The sequence below is a fragment of the Lonchura striata genome, chromosome 1A (genome assembly GCF_050655825.1).
Source record: "Lonchura striata isolate lonStrDom1 chromosome 1A, ASM5065582v1, whole genome shotgun sequence".
NCBI classification, from domain to species: domain Eukaryota; kingdom Metazoa; phylum Chordata; class Aves; order Passeriformes; family Estrildidae; genus Lonchura; species Lonchura striata.
This window is the reverse complement of record NC_140741.1, coordinates 51,668,157-51,688,151: the sequence shown is the minus strand read 5'-3', so window position 1 is coordinate 51,688,151 and position 19,995 is coordinate 51,668,157. Positions and strand designations below refer to the sequence as shown.

Here is a 19,995-nt window from a genome sequence, read left to right as displayed (position 1 = left end):
CCAAGCTCAATACCTGAGCCCATGTCAGCTAGGGCATCTACTCCTCATTGAAACTGGGGCATGGTGAGAGGCAGCAGTGCTGTGGACATATGTGAGGGGTGTATTGCTTGCTTCTAGGATACATTCCTGGTAAATATACCCATTAAAAGCTAAGCACACTAAAACAATATAAAGACAACAAAAGCACATTAGCTTTCAAAGATTTTTAGAAGGAATAAACCATACTGGAATCATCCTGAAAAGATGACAAGGTATGTTAAGGCTTACTATCAGCTATAAAAGGTGATATCATGATACAAACCAGTATTTCACTGTAATATACAGAGCCACTGAAGTTTTTAAAAAACCCAAACCAAAACCAAAATAAGGTACTTAAGCTGAAGGGCCCAAGTGGCCAAACACCTTATAACAACAGTCTGTTCAGGAGCCAGCCCCAGCCACTCCTGAAGATTTAGAGGGAAAATGCTTTTCAAGGTATTCAGGTAACTTATTTAAATGATTGGCTTAGTCAAAGCAGAGAAAGCTGATGTAAGCTGAAATTAAAGTTTTTATTTTATGTTCGGAACAAAACTGAATACAAATAGAGGGTATGGCTAAATAGATGGAAAGATATAGAACTGCTTGTACAAACGTGTATGTGTTACAAATTTTCCCATGTAGTAGAAAGAAGCACCATATTTATCCCACAGTTCATATTTAGCTACTACATAAGTGCACTGAGGGTTACACAATCAATTTCACTTTAAAAATAAAGTTAAAATTACTACTACAAATTAGATGAAAATGAATTTATAATAAAGTTTCATATTTATTTACATCTGTCTTTGAAATCAGTATTACTTTGATTTAAATTAATATCTAATAGGGGAGCTGCAGATAATTCTTGTCCTTTTCTGAAGAAGAAGGGACCATAAGCCTGATGAAGAACCATAACTAACAGACAACCATTGTGAACTGAATGGCATTGGCCAGCTGCATTGTGTCCTTATCAAGGAATTAGTTGGATTATGTATCTAAGGACTGTTTGAAGAGATTAAACCACAATCTGGTTTTGAAATTTTCCAATTGTGCAAATCACCTAAATGAAATTAAAGCAAAACAAAACCAATGGAGTAACTTGGGAGTCTAAGTTCCCTGTAAGACGTAAGTTTCTAAGTCTCATAGACATTTTAGGTGAAGTATGCTTATAAAACTGTCCAAGACCACAAAGTTCAGATAAAAAAAAAAATAATTGCTTTGTATCCTTAATTCCTACACATCATCTTCCAGATGTCAGATTCATTAGCAATGGGTTTGAATATAATTTAGATAATTACAAATTCATTTTAGAATATGCAAAATAGCTTGCCAGAGCCCCTTGCTCACCAGAAGTGATAATTTCCACTTGTTGCAGTGACTTGATGAGCTCAGGCTAAATAGTTTCAGTGTTTGAGCCAAGGTTTACTCTAGTCACAGCCTGACGTTGAAATTAAGTTTAAGACCAGGGAGTTTATTGCTCAGATGTGCGATATGGTTTTGTTACAGTAAGTCTAATGAATCTGATGTTTAGTTTGTTGTCTTTCATTGTCTATTTCCAAAGTAATTTATGCTTGACTTTTGACTGCTAATAAAATCTATGAAAAATGATGGTGATAAATGACTTTATAAAATGTTTGGGTTTTTTTTTTTTTAAAACAGTGGTAATGACCAGTAACTCTGATATAGATGCTGACTAAGAGGATTAAGGTTTACCAGCTGAGGCCCTGTAAAAATGCTAGGAAAGGTAGTGTTCTCAATATACTTCAATCTCTCTTGCTTTGGGTACTTTTGTAACAGGGCTCTCTCTATCTGCATAACATAAATATACATACAAAAAATAGTCAAGCATGTATTTAAGCTCAATTGACCACAATTATGGATTTAATAAATTTATATAGAGTAGAAGTTCAGATGACTACTGAGCCACAGCAACTGGTTCTTTGTACTGGGGCCAAAGATAATGCAAATGCTGAAACCTCCCACATTGTTGAGGTTCAAAGGTATAGCAGATATTTACTAGCAGCAGTAACACTTGAGATGTAGAGAGAAGCAGCCAGAAGGAAGCCACAAAGTTGCCTGCCACTGTGCCGTGAATGCTTGTCAGTTCTCCCTCTGCAGGAGCCAGGGCCTTGCTCCTGCTCTCTGTGAGGCAGGCAAACTTCACAGAGGCATAAAGGATGAGTGAAAGAGAAAAGCAGAACCCTTTCCAAATGTCTGCATTCATTCTGCTTTTCCAGCATCTTCTCAAAAAAAAGGGAAGAATAACTTAAATATATATCCCCAACTCAAAACAACAACAAAAGAGGTGTTATTTGCCTATTTCTGAGAAACTGCTAAGATTTGTTTGCCCTATCTGTGTCAACAGCATTTTCACGTCTTTTTAATGCTGTTGTTGAATATATAGGTAACACTCAGTTTGAGTTCACATTTGATTGTTAACCTTTTCCCACCTCCACTGTCATGCAAATTTTTCAGTTTTATAATATGAAAAGCCATTTTAGCATCTAGAGAAAGTAACAAAACTAAGGGGAAATATTTGCTAATCAAGATATAAACCTGTCACTTTCGTCAGCACTTAGAGAGTAGGTAATATGTAGTGTGAATAATGACAACAGAATCTCAGCTGGATTTCCAAAGTTGTTCCTGCATAATTTATTCAAAAGATAAATTCCCTAATGAAAGATACTGGATCTACTTTAAACCAACATTATTTCATCTATAATTACTGCCCCAGGAATACCATACTAACTGCCACTTATCACTGTCAGTGACTTTTGAATTCCTGCTACAACTATGGTATCCTATTGGGTTTGTTTGTCTCCAAGAGAACATGATGTTTCAGGTTTGGCATGGTCCTAAAAACAAAACCTCGCTTTCCCTAGAAATTTAAATGTCCTCTATGTGCCTCAGAACATAGAGGAGATTAAGTCCATTCATTTCCTCATAGTTATTTCCAACACAATGTACTATATTTTCCATCTGAAGTTTGTAGACGCTCTTCAGTTCATTAGTATTTCTCCTGCCCCTCTCTTTCATTTCTTATAAGATGAGCACTCATTATCTATCACATTTCTCACAAAGTTTGGGAAAAAATATAGATGCTCTGGCTGTCAGAGCTAACCTTCAGTCAGAAAATCCCCATGCTTTGTCATTATGAGAATCTAATCTTTCATTAGGACACTATTAGGAGTAAATGTGCTTATGAACATTCATTTGTAATTTGCTTATTACAAGTGTTAGGGAAACTATTAGTGTTGTGTCTTAATCGAGCATCCGTTGTGGACAAGAAAAAGCTAAACTTCACTGAGTAATGACTACAACAACACTTCTGTGTCCTTTGATTTTATTTAATTTTATTTTAAAGTGTCCTTTAACACTTCTATGTCTGTTGCTGTGCACTGGATGACTTCAGATGCAAGTAAAACCAAAACCAAAAAGTAACTGGTTATTGATAGAAGTTTCCCCACACTGCAGCAAGGTCCTCCAGTTATTCATCAAGAATGCTACATAAAACCTTCATAGCTGCTTTTAGTAAGTTCCCATTTCTGTTTATTTTGCATATAGCTATTATCTTGTGCTAAGATTATAAAAAGTAAGAGCAGAACACTTTTTTTCTTGTCACTTGGCAAATCAAAATGAGAAATTACATCATACGTGTTAGTGGCAGCTGTAAAAGTTTTCAGTTCTGGAATTGTACTGGAAATAGCCTCCTTCTCAATGGTGGGCAGCTTTCTTCTAAACTGAAGGCATACAAACCAAAATTCTCCTGGAAAGACCTCACCTTATAAAGCATCTTGTTATTTAATTTGGTCTCAACTAATTGGCAATTTATATAGCAATTTGTGTCCAAATTCCAGATGCAGCAGAGAACAGAAACCTACAGGGATCTGCACCAGTTGCTGGAACACAGCCCAAGTGCCTCCCTCAGAGGTGGCACACACCCTGTCACACACAGTGTGCACAGCCTCAGCCATGGAAAGGCTGCCAGGGCTGCTGGCAGGTATCAAGCACGGATGTATCAGCCTCACTGCCTACCACACACACAGGACTGTCATTTTGATTTCTGGTGTGCACGCAAATGCAGAGCATCTCTAACTCTGTGCATGTAAGCAATCCCACCTGAGCCCTTCAAATGCAGAAACAACCTTCCTAGCACCTTAAACAGCAGTCAGCACGGCATGCTGGGGTGAGTTCCTCTAGCACCTGTTATCTGAAGCAATGCAGTGAAATGCTCACATTTTGTGAGATTAAACAGACAATAGAAATTGTAGTCAGATTTTTTTTCTCTGCCTGAATAGTCTGTATTTATCTCTAGGCAACAGGAGAGAAGGAAAGTACAGAGAGCTTGCACTGTCATCTGATCATGTAACACTTCAGACCTTGTCTTGGAGTGGAATGCAATGTCTTGTGATTTTTTTTTTTTTTTTTTTTTTTAACTAGAATAGTTCTGATATAGTCAGTCATGCCCTAACTTTCCAGAAAACATAAACCACATCTTCCAGACAGGGAGCAAGAGCCCTTGCCTTCTCAGCCAAGAGACTTCCAACAGAAAACTAGTTGATTTTCTGCCTCTACAAGCCTGCAAAATCTTCAAGCAGATTTTCACACACATACCTGATAGTCCACCAACATCCATCTTCTTCAGGTTCTTTGCCTCCAGAATGACAACAGTCAGTTTGCCAGCAGTAGGCACATAACGGAGCGAGAAGCAGATATCACCCAGCTTCTCTTGCTGTGAAGACAAACAAGATATGATGTTTTACTTTAATGAGTGTTTTTACCTTTTGAAAAATGCAATTTTGAAAGCCCTGCAGAAGATTAACAGGATTATATCTCTGACTTGTACTGCTAAAGAAAACATTCAAATGAACAATATTGAGAAAACTACCACAAATTGTTCAGATGAATTCCTTTATAACCTCAAGTCTGTTGCAGCAACTATCTTCTATACAACCAAATGACAAGATATATGCTGGCCAGAAAGTGATACTTCTCAGGATTTCACGCCTGACAATAGGGGGTCCCACAAATACTGCTTCTCTCTAAACTAGGCCAGGATTTTTTTGTTTTCTCCAAGCTGCATTTCACTGGAAGTCTATTAAGAAGCATGCTAATAGGCTGTTTTCTGTGAAACAGTAATATGGATCTTTCTCATCAGACTTTGTCACAAAAGCAAAAAGTATGAAAAAACGCACCAAGTACAAAATACTCAGTATAAAAAAAAACTTGTCTCCTGTCTATCAAAAGAAGAAAAAACCAGGCAGATAGGGACCATGAAAGGACACAGTACGTCCCTCCTCACATAAGGAATTGCTGGAAGGATTTGGTTTTGCCTTCCAGCCCATCATCTGAGATCTGCCAAATGCAGCCTTTTGCAATTCATTGCTTAGTATTTTCCTAACAGTCCTGGCAAAGAGGGAAAAGCTGAATGATGTTCAGAATTACAGGAACTTTGTTTTAAAAGGATGAATAAGAGATAGGAACTTGCAGATGAGAGAGGGAGAATATTGCTTATAAATGATGAGTTGGATGATCCAAGCTTTCCTCCTTTCCTTCAGGCCCATGGTATCTCTAGGGGGGCTAACAAGGATGTTTTTCAGACACGAAGGATGAGCTTACACCAAGCAGACAAATAAAAAATTTCATATAGCCATGCTTCTCTTTCAAAGGCATTGGTTTTTATGGCATAGGTCTACTTCCACAAATTATTCTGATAGTAGAGTATAAAGTACATTTCTACAATCGTATCTCTTTGCTTCCAGTGTTTTCTTAGACACAACTGAGAGCAACTCACTCACTCACATGCTCATGGATGTAGTGGATATCTCCTACAGAATAGACAGCTCATGTGCAAAGGACTTTACATATAAAGTGACAGATTCTAAATTGATTCTTTCAAGTTGGGACTGAAATCCAGGGACAGTAATAGATAGTTCTCTACCAGACATCATCTCAGCAATTACCAGTGGTCAGGAAACACACAGAATAAGCTGAGTTACATGTAATTAAGAAATGCTCCGACATTACAAACAAAATAGCTTGTGATGTTAAATGCATGTATTGTATAAAAACAATGCTGTCAGAATGCACTTGTGCCAGTATCTTGAAAACTCGTGGTGTCCTCCTCACCTCAAAAGGATATGGTAGAACTGTGACAGATTCCAAGAAAAGCAGCAGGAATAAGCAAGGATATGACATAGTTTCCGCAGAAGGAACATGGAAGCAGATGAGACTCAGGTAAGAACATGTATGACTCTTCAGGCTGCAAAGTGAATCACTGGGGAAGAGACCTCTGAACCAGAAAGGCTAGAATGATATTATTACCTTGTTCAAAAAGACTTATACAAATATAAAAAAAAATTACTCATATCTAGAACAACCCTAGATGTCTTTCTTCTGAAAGAGGAATCTGGACTGCACTGGCATGAAAGAATTTACTATTCCTCCCTACTGCATATACTGTCCTAAATCCCAGATTCAGATCATGAAAATAAGGATTTCAGCCATGCAATCTGCATAGCTCACACCTGGCTTTAGCTGAGCTTTGAATGGCACAGTGACAGCAAAACATGCTCCTGTTCACCTGACATTTGGTTTTCCAAGTCCATATTGGACAGGGTAATAGTCAAGTTGATCTATCCCTTGCAGGTTGCTCAGAACAAAAGAAATCAATTGCTTATTGATTTGTGTTATCATGATCATAGGCCACCCAGCCACCTGGTGTTCTCCACAGTCACTGCTCTATTACATTGTAGAGTTGGCTTAAATTTGATTGTGGATTCATGGGGCTCTGCAAAGACTGAAACAAGACATATATGAAAGCTTATTTTAGTCCCTCCATCTTAGAGATCTCTGTACCTACGTATTAACCAATATGCAAGGGCTCTGCCTCACCTCCAGATTCATTAGGCAGAGCTTTAGTTGTAGCAGCATAGGAACTTTTGTCCCCTTTTAAATCATGCTTCTAATTGTTCCTTTCAGTGGATATTTGTAAGAGTTTTAAGGGTTTTTTTAGCTTTTGTTTCAATTTTTAAAAAAAATTTGTTTGGCAGCTTTTTTTTTAATCTTGTATTGAGATTGTGTTTAGACAACATAAAATAGTGCTAGGATTGTTGCTTCTGATCTGAGTGCTTCAGCAGTAGCTGAAGGAAGTACTTTACACTAAAGAGCTATTGCCACGGAGACCATCACTTCTCACCAGCATTTCTCTGTTTGTAATCATGTTATGCTTCTGTGCAAATACTGTAATTGTCTATACTGAAGAGCAATTTTAAGAGGGTGTTTAATGCCTTTTTAGCCTCTTTTAATGTAATTTCAGCTACAGGAAACACAAAGAAAGCAGCATCACACGAACAGCCAGTTTTCCATAGATCACCAGGAAGCCATGGAAATGGCAGCAGATGATGGGCTAACTCCAGTGAATAACCTGAAGTAAAAACATAGGCACCTCATTAAATGCATCCAGAATCAGGTTTAGCACTTCTTTTGTTGGTATGAAAATCTGTATCAACTGCATTTCTACAATACTTCTTGTAATCTTTTCTTTTTGCATGACTGCCACACTTTTTTTTTTTTTTTTTTTTTGTTAAATTCAAAAGGTATTTGTCAGGCAAAGCACTGGAAGTGGGACCACTGCAATGAAGCTAAAAAAATCCAATCACTAGAGGTGTGGTTTGCAGGAGATAATTACAAACCCCTGCAGGGCTACATGGTACAGATCAGTGCTGCTGGTATGGTGATTATCCCATGGAGCTGCCTTATTGTTATTATTAATTTCTTTCAGCCCTGTGTATAAATAATTTATGTTAGTAAATTACTTTGATCTCTGATGGAAACTGTAAGTTAGTGTTAGAAGCATCCAGCTGGGATTTTCATAGTCATTAACCTATTCATGTATAATGCTTATACACCAATCAAAAGATTCTCTCTATCTAAGCAACTTCATTACTTCATTACTTTTAAAGAGGATGCAATGGAGCGGAAGATAAATGACAGAGACAGTGCTGCTAACACTTCTTCAACTTAGGAAAAGCTATTTTTAGTCCTGTTGAGAACCTGGACTTCTTAGAAATGACTCTTAAGTGGCTCCTGCCTGTTTTGTGCTTCTCCCACTTGGCAGTAATCATGTTTGTCTTGACAGGACACTCTCCTGATGAGCTACAGAGAAAAATGCTTTTTGTGCAGATTACTCTCATTTGTACTGCAGAATCTTTAACAGACATATCTATGTCATGAATATAAACATTCTCTACATTTTTTTGTGGAAGGTATTATGAGAGAGTTGATGCTTGCAGTTCTCTTAGTAACTAACAATACCAAAGTAACAAGCCACAGCACCATATGCTTTCCCCTAATTGGATATAAAACACAAAAACAATTAGTATAGGAAGAATATAAACACAGTGAGGTGGGTTTCCAACTTTGATACCTGGTTATGATTGTGAATATTTGCATAAGTCTGAGAGAAACACAATATGATGTGATTTATGGGCAAAGATCCCAAATAATATCATCTTACCCTAATCAATATTTACAATGAAAGCTCACAATGTTCACTGTATAGTTTTCACAGCAACCAAAATGTTTTAAAACTCAGTGGCAAAGACAGAGACAGCATAAATGCGGGTTATGAGCTAAATTAAGTGTCTTCCAAATTCAGGAAACCCAGGTAAACTGTAATGTCAGAATCTCTAATCCCAATGCCCATGCTGATGGACTTCAAACAATTTTCAGGCCAACACATGCTGTCTGCACATGGAGATCTCAAATCCAATAAATTCCTTTTCTTGGCATGTAAGGCATGATTACACTAAGCCTCAAAAAGTGTCACAATAATACTAGTGACAGAACTACATGGATGCAGAAATTGACGTCATAGACTGGCCCCAACTTCAATTAAGCCACAGTAACAAGTGGGTAGAATTAGCAACCTGCATAGCTGGGATCTAGAATGAAAGCATTGCTCCTCCACACCCATAGAGCAAACAGGGATCACACTGGGCAAGGGCAATAAAGAAAAAAAATGGGTGCTCAACAAACCACTAAACATGAAATGTTATTGCTACCACTGCTGTCTGACATTACTAGTTCCAAAGATGCTGCATTTTTGATAAATACGTGGTAAAAGAACAAAGCAGAACATTTCAAACCTGCAATAGGTATAATCAGGAAAGAAAGAATATTTTCCTCTTATATTTGCAAATCAGGGCTGAGACAACCCCACAATATGAAGATGATTCTGCCGCAATTAGGTAAAGAAGTGGGAAGTGAGCAAGAAACTCCTAGACTTCAGTTTGTAGAATCAGGCTAGAAATAGATGGTATAGCAGAGAAAGATAAGGAAGGGGAAGAAAAGCTGGAGCTAACATGTCAGCCCTTATGGCATGGTGGAGACTATCACATGAATATGTATGCACAATAAGTACCACTGTACCCCAAAGTCTGTGCAGTACTTTTTGGATAAAATACCAAGAGTGGAGAGGGGAGACAGAGCTCTCTCAACCCTTTCAGGCAAAAGGCTTATTGCATAAGTACCTGTTTCAGACTTGCAAAATGTATTCTACATATCCAGTCAATATAAACCTAAAGGCTTTAACTATAACATTAATCTGACAACAGAGTAATTCCTTTGTTGTGTGAAAGAATTTCATGCCCATGAAAAGAGCAACCAAGCTGGAAGTAAGTAAGTGCTAAAAGAGAAGGCAGAACCATCTTCATGATTGTACCTACTGCAACTTTAAAGAAAGTATTTTCAAAGAATAAAATATGAACAGACAAGTGCCCCACTGCATCATTCCTTACTCTATGATCCGTCAGTGTTTTGTCTTACAAAACGGAAGTACAGAATGTCTGATTAAACATCCTGTTAGCTTTTTTCTTTTAGAAGAATCTTCATAGATTACACTCTCTTCAAATGTGCACACTTGGCCACAAAAGGAAGCCCCTGATAATGTAAGAGTAGTTACAAGACATCTAACAAGTAAATCCAGCAGCAAAGTGAAATAGGTTATAGCATGAGACCTTGGAAGAAACAGAATTCTCAAGGCAAAGATCCATAGGGCCCACTTTGGACCCTTTAGAAAAGCAACTAGCAGTGACAATAGGCTAAAGAAGCTAAAGAGACTGATATTAGGTGAAGAGAAAACAGAAATAGAAGGTCCATGAGGCAAATTTTAAAAGGGAGAAATTCGAGAGCAGACAGGGACTAATCTTTCAAATGAAGTGAATTCACTAAAGGTATTGGGAGGTGGTATCTGTAGGCACACAGTTAAGCTATAAAGTGAGAAAGAGCCAAAAGAAAGGACTTAATTGCATATTGCTTTTGACTGATTTCCCTACCACAGTCCTACTCTGACTCTTTGTGATACAACCTTTTTTTTGCCAGCATTACTTTTTACCTTTGCTTAAAAGGAACAGACCTATCAGGATCTTTATCCGGAAAGAAAAAAATCAATTTATTTTTCCTTCTTTACCCCAGCCCCCTCTGAACAGTATTACTTGAAACAGAAATTCATGACATCTCTGTCCTCTTATTGCAATATATATATATATGTGTGTGTGTGTGTGTGTGTGTGTGTGTGTGTGTGTATAAATAGTGGATTGCATTTCGTTTAACTGCCGTAACTATTCCCCAACATAATGGTAAATCGGACTTAAAAGCAATTTGGGCAATAAATTTGAACCAGACAATGTTATTAAAAAATTAACAAACTAGGTTTTCTCAGTTTCCTCCTTTTAGTCCACTTATTACATTTTTTAACTATTTAGAAAGAGTACTTCAATTACTGCTTTCTAAAAAGCAGAGAAAATGGAAAGAGGAAAATGGCACTTCACAGTCATCAGTTTAAAAACATCATAATGAGATGCAAAATGAGAAGTGCTGTGGCTGAAGAAATCAAAGATTAGCCAAACTGCACTCTTTGATTCCCAGACAAGAGACCATGCTGCCAAACATACCAAGTTCTTAATGAAACAATAGGAAAATGAATTTCTTAAATAAATGAGAAAGGGAGGAATTAATGAAAAGAATCATATATGGCTGAAGGTCATGGCTTGGTATTCCGTAACTCTTTGCCTATCCACAAATGCTTGCAGCTGGCTGCTCTGCTTTAATGATTGTCCCTCTGTTTTGCCACTTGATTCTCCTCAACTCCTGCCTGATCCTATTTCTAAATGTCACTCACGTCTATGCAGACCAGTGCACAAAACAAAATTAATTTAACTGAATGGCACACTAATATTATTACTTTTGACAGCACGGAAAACTTATTAACCACAGTATATCACAAGGCAAGCCTTCTACTGAGTAGTTTAAGTACAACATTGAAAGGAAATGTAATACATTTGAAAGATTTTTTTCTTGGCTTATCAGACATTGTGAGAAGTCAAATCACAAAGCTTTTATCTAATTATTAAAATATTATATATGCACTGCAGTCACTCTACAGAAAGTCATTGTCCTTCTGTGATAGGGTAATAGAAAGCCACACTACAATTCCCTTGCTTGATTTGAAATTTTCTGTAGTAAGAGCATTTTAATGCTCAGTTAGTGCAGTGTCTACTACCAAGTGTGTCTTTAGTTTCTAAAGGTGATTGAAACCTTTAGATTATGAACTGGAATTACAGCATACATGCAAAAATATATAGAATCAGTAGACAGTAAAGAACTGCAATTAAGAATCAAAATAATTAGCAATTTCTTCCTTGTAAGAGGTATGACTGCATGTGGTACTGTACAAAAAACTTGACATGAACAGAGTACTTGCTACAACAACCATACATTATTGATTACTCCAAGACAGAAACAAGCTGATTTGAACCAGTAAAAGTGGGAATGATTGGTATGATGGAATAACTAATCATCTATGGCTGCTGGTAACTACTGCTGAAATTCATCAGCACCAGGGAAAGACTATCAGTAAAATCAGTGCTTCCATTACTGAAACCATATAATATTATGTTTATATTTGCTCTGAAAAAACCATAAAGAGAAATTCAGTGGAATTCATGGATTACCTTCACAGGCAGCCATCTTCTTCCCTTTCCTGAAACTTCAAACTACTAAGACAATAAGACCTATTACTAAGACATTTCTCTCCTTTCTTGCTTGCTGCAGCACCAGTTCAGCTTTCATGTTCCTCCACAGTATCCCCTAGCACTACCTCCAGCTCTCTTCTATGACCCTCATCACAAACCCCACACAACAGAGCATCCTTCTCCAAAACCTTCTAAGCTGGCAGTTAGGAAAGAGGCAATACATACTGGCATTGTTTTAAAACTAGAAGCTTCCTTGCCAGCTAGAGGCAGGCCAAACAGAACATATGATGATCCCTCACATGCTCAAGGGTTTCCCTGAACAGGGCAAGAATCTGAGGACCCATCTTTGTTAAGAAATTGCATTCCTTTACACTTAAAGAAATTGTCTCATCTTGCTCTACAACTTCCAGGGCAGCATGCAACAGTTTTACACCAGAACCACTTTGTGCCTTTATTTTCATATAGAGACAACTTAGGCACACAGAAAAACAAGGATTCCTGCTGCACTACAGCAATGACTTGAAAAGGGCTGTACACCAAGGACTGGTAGAGCCAAGATGAAAAGAAACTGGATTTGCTAATGGGAAAACCACAGACAGCTGATTTAAGTTGACAGCTGGTAGGTGAAGACTTATAGTAAGACAGTTCTCCACCTGTAATTTATCAAGGTGAAGATTTTTTTCATGTAAAATTTCACCCAAGCCAATGTAATCTTTTTCCATTCACTGCTTTTGTGCCACAAGCACATGCAGGACTAGAGGTTCCTTTCTGTATCACTGTTTTTCATTTAGAAAGTTTTCTCACATTGTCCTCTTTTACTGATTTTTATACTGAAGATTTTTCCAGAGCATTGGAACTGCTTAAACATGAGGTAGGGTAAAGAATATGCAGCTGGAAAAGAGGCAAGCTGAAAAGCTCAGAAGAGCTCCCATTCTAGTGCTCCCTAGTTTGAGGGAAGTCAGCAATATCTATTTATCTCTCAGATATAAAATGATCCCTCAGATAATTTCAGTATTTTTGTCTTTGGTTCCACTTGAAATGAAGAAACTAACACATATCTCCTACTACCATCTCCTACTATAATGCCTTGCATTATATTTCTTAAGTTCAGCATATTAAATATTTGTGTTCAGTTCAAGAATGAGGTCCTTCAAACCAGTGCTACATATTCAAATCTATTGACTTACCCTTACCAGGCTTATATCCACTTCTTAAGCTAAGCACTCAAGCATTTATTTTTATGAAACCACTGAAAGATATTAAAGTGTTAGATAAATACATAGTGGCAAACTCCTTTTTTGTTACTCTACTTCTCTTCACTATTTCACTTTGAAAAGGTCTCTTAACACTTTCTTTAGGAAGACAAGGCAGCTCATCAAAGGTCATTGTAGCAATCAGAACCACACACTCAATTGTATTAATCTCTTCAGTAAAAAGAAAGAGTTCATTGCAGTTAGCTAAAAATCTAGGACAGAAGACTGCACTTATCATAAGATCTCTGGCTTGATGATGTTCCTTTTTAATAAATCTTGGACCACAAGGGAAATAAGGCTGAAACAGTGCTAACATTTTACTTGTCTTACTCAAAAAAGGACAAATAGGATAAAGGTGGTATCTATCAGTCATTTGTATTTTATCAAACACAGATGAAACAAAAGAAGAATTAATAAAAATTGTAATAATGTTGATTTAAAGGATATAAAGTATTATGAATGTGTCGTCACATTGTTTTATGGAAAAAAAAGGTCTTTTCAACTAAAAACAGATTCCCTCTTTGGTAAGAGTGGAAATTTGCTTGATGAAGGAAGCAGGCACATTTTTTATTTTTTTCTATTCAAGGTCTACTGCTGTTTTTATACGTGGGGAAGATATTCTGTTGACAAAGGATGCAGGTGATATAAAAACTGTCATAACAGTAAATATCAATGCAACAGGTTGGTCAGAAAGAAAGTGCTTAATCAATTACCTGTAACCAGTTACAAACAGGACATTTTCATACAGCCTAAAGCAAATTTTCTACAATCTAAGACAAAGAACTCCAGACTTTTTCTAAGTATCTTCTGAATCAGACAAGGTATCTTACAAAGCAATACCTCCTACTGAGGATTCAGGGTCATAAGCTACAGACCATGAACTGCTAGTGTAATGCTGTGCAAAACAGTCAACAGTAGACATGATTAGAAGAGGCTGCTGACTTGGTCTGCCTGCCAAAGAAATAAAGTATACTGCACACAGCTCTTGTATATACACATTTTTTCAGATGCTGAAAATTACAAAGAAGGTAAAAAGCCATAACTCTTACTGGAAAAATGAAAACCTGATTTTGAAAAACATAAAAGATTAATTTCTGCAGCTTTCTGAAAAGAAGATTGGACATGACTTGATTACAGTGAATAAGTACTGTAGAGAAGAGCAAGCATCATGTATTAAATTCCTTGAATCTACTTAAGAAGGGTATAACAAGAATCAGCAACGGAGAAGAATCCAGTAACATCCAAGTAACAAATAAAGTACACATTTTAAAGAGAGACAGAGTATTGCCGAAGCTATAAAAAGGATGTGTTATTTTCTTCATCTACTTCTTAAAATCAGAAACATACTTCTTAAAATCAGGAACACTTTGGTCTTAAAGGCCCTCTAAAAATTTTCCAGTGGAGGTGCAAAGCTGCCTATAACAAATATTGCTGAGGGCTGAGAATCAGACAGTTTTTAGCTTGTTCCTTGTTCCAAAACCAAGCAAGGTCTAACTTTCAAGCTTGTAAGGGGGTTTCCTTGTGCCACCTTCCTCCCAACTTGGAACTGGGAGAACACTATTAGCTCCAGGATGCTGCCTGTTTCCTAGACTGAGTTCAACTACAAGAGATTCTTTGAAATGCTCCTGAAGACTTAGGAGTCCTCCAGATTTAGGGCAAATAATACCACCTAATTTAGAGAAATGTCTAAATGAATTTATAGGAATTACCACTATTTCTAAGGAAAACAAAGGTTTTTGAAATGAATTTTTTCAGAAAGAAAATTTTAATGCTATCTAATATAAATGACCCACGTCATAGAAGATTTGTCTTCTCTAAAAAAATCACAGAAAATAATGTTTGTTGTGATAATTAATGTGCAAATCTGAGTGAGTAAGACCACTTTCAGCATAATTGTAGGACTGAGTTATCTCTGTCTGACATGCATTTAGCCTAGAAATAAGAGCTGGTATACTTCCTAAATTCATGTACTCTACCTCTTGAAACATTAGCATAAATTAAATAAAAGTCTAATACCTCTGAACTGACCATACAGCCTTATGTTCCGGATTCTAACTGTGATTAAAGCATTTTGTTCTAATTCCTGCCACAGGTACAATGCAAAGTGCTTCAAATACCAGTTTAAGCTCATTGTTGAACTAAAACAAAACATAAAAGGCTCTGAAAATAGGTTAAATGGTTACTATGGTAATCTCTGACATGATTTAAATCAGTGTTTAAAAGGTGATAGAGGAAAAAAATAAAGAAAATGGCTTATCTCTTTCTTTTTGGACCACTATTCCTAAACCTCTCTTCATTTCAAAAATACATCTTTCTCTGATGTTTCTGGAAAATAAAATAGCTCTACATGGAGTGGGCACAACAAAACAAAGAGATTGGAGTAGCATACAACTCTTCCTCAACCTTCCAGTGAAAATAATGTTATCATCTTTGTGAGACCTGCTCTTCCTTCATGACTGTAAAAATGCTGCTCTCTGTTCTGAAGGTACTTCTACTGACACTATATTTTGATACAGCTGTTTTACAGCTTCTCTTACCTCCTGATCTCAGTTTATAACAGCAATCAGATAATGATTTTTGTCACTGTTGGTTTGGAAATGTAGAGGAGAAAGGGTAATAATGTATTAGCCTGGACTACCACGAAGCTTCTGCCCAGAATCCCAGTGAGGGCATTTCTGCCTCTGGATTATGCATTCACTGATGTTGGTAGTCAGAAAAATAAGTAAACATATAAAAGTCCAGTTGGAGAACAATGCTGAACAATTCTAGATATAGCATGTTCTGCGACCCTTTCACTCACCAGCTGGTCCTACAGATCCATTTGCAATCTCTCCATTTTCTCTCTACAGAACTTTATACTTGGGAGTACTCCATAATAAAGTCTTTATTTCCTGGAATTCCTTCTGCAGTTTCCATCCAAAATATCTCTTCATACTCTAGCTTCAGATGGGTTTGATCCCTTTCAGTAGCTTTCTCAAAACTATAAAAACTCTATTAAGAATACTGCTTGCCATTGAATGTGGCTGTGTCATTGAACTTTAAAATACCTTCTGCTTGAACAATAAAATCCCACGCAGTAATATTAATATGTGGAGGCTGGGAATTTCCCACTATTCCTTCCTTTGGCCTTGTAATTTTCTACAAGGTTCTTAGCAATATACTTTGTCTGAAACAAGTATTACTATTATTTTGTGTATTACGGGTCATTAGATGCTTAGCACCAAATGTAGAATCTACTATTTCAGCACAGTTTGACCTCAAGGTGCCCTTCTGCACATGGAAGGAAAATTGTAATAAGAATTTTTTTGGCAAATAAGCAATACATGTTTTTCTGATCTCAGAATGAATACTGTCCAGGAACAGAAAGGCCCTAGAAGAACCTGAATTTAACACTATCACCAAGCTTCTTCTTCTTTTATACTGCCTTCTGTATTTGAATTTAATATCTGTAAAGCCAGACAGTTTGAGATGAATTGAGACAAGCTTCCTATTGAGTTCAAGTAAGCCAATTACATTATTTTTATTATAACATAAGAAAGGGACCTCCTAAGGCATCTCTTCCAGAGAGGGAGTTAGGAAAGAGAATACTCAACAAAGGTATATAGTAGGATTGTCAGCACTTTGAGTATAAAAGGTGAGGAAAAAAAATGCATAATTCTAATGAACTGAAATCAGTACCCTTATAGCTCTACTTGAATCATATTGTTTTACCTTTAAAATCATTTTAGCATCTTCAATTTCAAGATGAAAAACAACTGATTAAGTGCTGAAGAATTTTAAAGCAGGCTTACTTATTCTCAAACTTCTGAACCTCTGTTTTGTTCCCTGTCTCAGCAGGAAATTCAGTTCCTTGGCGGGACAGATACTGCACTTACAGCACTGAACAGGCATTCAACAATTTGTTTACTGCATAAACTCTTCACAAAACCTGAAAATTAAAACCTCCTTAGATTTAACATTTTAATGTTTTAATTGGGAGTAAGAAGAAGTGAACTTGAGAAGATGTAAACACCATGAAGAAAACATGGTGTTCCAATATAACATGCAACTAAATAAAGGAAATCTCACATTTTAAAATCTGTCTGACACTCTGACAGCATCTCCATAGGGATAATGATACTTTCTTTCACAAAGCACTGTGCTATCTGAAAAGCTGTAAAAGAACTAAGTGTTATTACTAGTGATGGGAAAGGCCTATTAGATTATCTGTCCACTGCTCATGTAACTATAACAGAAAATAACAGTGATTTGCTGCTGTAATTTGACAGTGATTTTTAAAAAAATGTCCTTCCCTCTTAGATCTCGGCAAGTTTCAGTTCCAGAGAGTCAATGAGCTGGGTGGCTCACTAACTTTGTGACGGTCTCTAACTTCTATGAAGTACACCAAGGTATTAAATACATGTGTTTCAGGCCCAGTTTTCCACCTCCTTCCTTCACCTTTTACTTTTGGATAAGGCAAGAAAGAACAATCCTCATGAACAGCATGGTCAATGTTCACAGAAATGCTCTTTCACTCTCCATCTGCAGAACGCTTCCTTCTCACCCATTTCCAAGGCAGCACCGTGCATCTCTCCTGCTGGGGGTTGTGCATCATGTAGGAGTGTGGTGCTTTCCAGCAGACCTCCCACTCAGAAGCCTTGTATAACATATACCCATCATCACCCCTTGTGGTATGAGCACGATCCATCATGTAACCTAACCATGGTGGATGCCTGATCAGATAATGCAGAGTCTCATGTGATGGCAGTTGTGAAATACCTGCAGAACTCTTGGTGGTGGATACTGTTAGGTCAACAAAGATCCTTCCCCTTCTGAAACAACACTGTTTCTCCACTGCTTTCAAGGGAAAGAATTGTTTCTGCTCTTCTGTATATTCCCTAAAATTTCTTGGCATGTTTGCTACAAACAGTTTTCAATTTAAGTGCCAATATAACAAAATGTCTGGAGGGAAATCAGCTGAAGTATTCAGAAGATGACTCTCAGTATGATTCACACTGCTGTGAGCAAAGAAGAGGTCTGTCTGGCCTTCTGTACTGGAGTGATAACAGATATTGGATGCAGTGTGTACTCAGATAAAGTTAATAGCAATGACATCTGGTAGATGACAGAGAGGAGCAAACTATTGTGATCTGCTTTTTAACACTCTGTGCCCAAACCATTATATGTCAGACTTGGTAAAAGTGAATAACCTTTCAGTATCTACCACTCCTCCCTCCCACACTCAGTCAAATAAGACTGAAGGACTACTAGACACAGGGACATCAGTTCTAAAAGCAGGAAAAAAGATTCAAGGTATGCAGCTCATTAGTAATAGCCTCCTCAATATTTAGCAGTCATTGCACATTCCCAAAGCCCTCTCATAGTCATAACAAATGCTCATATAAAGGCTTGTACCTTCAAAGTACTTCACCAACATAAATATATTAATAAGACCTTTCCCAGAAGAGAATGCAGTGTCAGAGAGATGCCATTCAAGTGACTAGGCTGTGAGAGATAGAGGTTACATTACTTCATTAAACCTTCACCCTCTGTCTTCAGTTTTAAGCCTATTTAAAAAAAAAAGGACAGAATGTACAGTGGAGCTTTATGAACAAAAAGAAGAGTAACTGCTTGTAAAATTGTTTTGCCCCCTATGATTGAAGTGGTAATTAAGTTGTAATTCTGTGATGTGCATCAACTGAATCTGACATAAACTAAAACTGAGATTTTTATATTCATTTTGATGCCACCTAGATAGTTCTTTTAAAGTGATTAGTGACAACTGCCACTGATTCACTTTGGTATACATCTTGTCTAGAGGTCATAATTAAACCATTAAGGACACTATGGAAACTTATACTTAATTTCAAACTTATACTGAATTTCATATTTAGAATTTTAGTTAGCACTAGGATGCTGAGAACTGACAAACTTGCCCAAGCGTTGTAAGGGCAAGAAATAAAATAAAGCCTGTCATTCTTCAAATATTGCAAATCTCATGCAGATGTGCTTTTCAAGGACAAATTAATTACACAATTAAAATATGTGTAATAGCAAAACATATTTTGTTAGCAATAGAATTACATTTGTTATAAATTTTTGGATTAAATCCAGTTGCTCAGGTTTTAATTTGTTGTTTTAGTAAGCCAGACCACCATATCATGTTCATGATCACTACCAAGAGACAAACATGTGTCTACTGCTACACATCTGATAGGGGTAAATCATGTTAGCCTTCATATACACAGTGTTGTCTTTGCTAATTCTGAAACCAGGGTACTTCTTGGTTGCAGCTGTATCTGCTGTGAATTCTTCAACATCTGCTGGGTCAGATGACAACCCCTTTATGCAGATATGATCTCTCCCATCCCTACTTATTACCACTTCAAATACACTAGAATTTGCTTGGAATGTTTTCTGTGGAGCAGGGACTGGAATATCAAAGATGGTAAGGTACTTGAATCAAATATGGAATATGCATTTCATGTGAAACACAACTCTCAAACTTCTGACAGATGCACCTCTCCTGCTTCTTGGTAGAGATTTCTCTTCCAAATTGGGCTAAGCAATTATTTGAATCTGGCTCAACATATATATGACAGAAGTAGAGGTTCCATAATAGAGCAGAATTAAGTTTGGATTAAATACACTTGTCTAATAAGTAAGTAGTTTTTCTAGGATCACTTTTTATTTGTACAGTGAGCTTATGA

General features: G+C 37.0%; 1 protein-coding gene across 5 annotated transcripts in view; it reads right to left on the bottom strand.

Moving 5' to 3' along the window:
* The window catches only part of SYT1 (synaptotagmin 1), a 328,199-nt gene that overhangs the window by 44,949 nt on the left and 263,255 nt on the right, over window positions 1-19,995 (bottom strand). For all 5 annotated transcript variants that reach the window (XM_021528116.4, XM_021528115.4, XM_021528114.4 and 2 more), the window contains one exon: window positions 4,633-4,750. In XM_021528116.4, coding sequence (XP_021383791.1) covers window positions 4,633-4,750 — 118 coding nt within the window. The remainder of the gene's footprint in view (window positions 1-4,632; window positions 4,751-19,995) is intronic.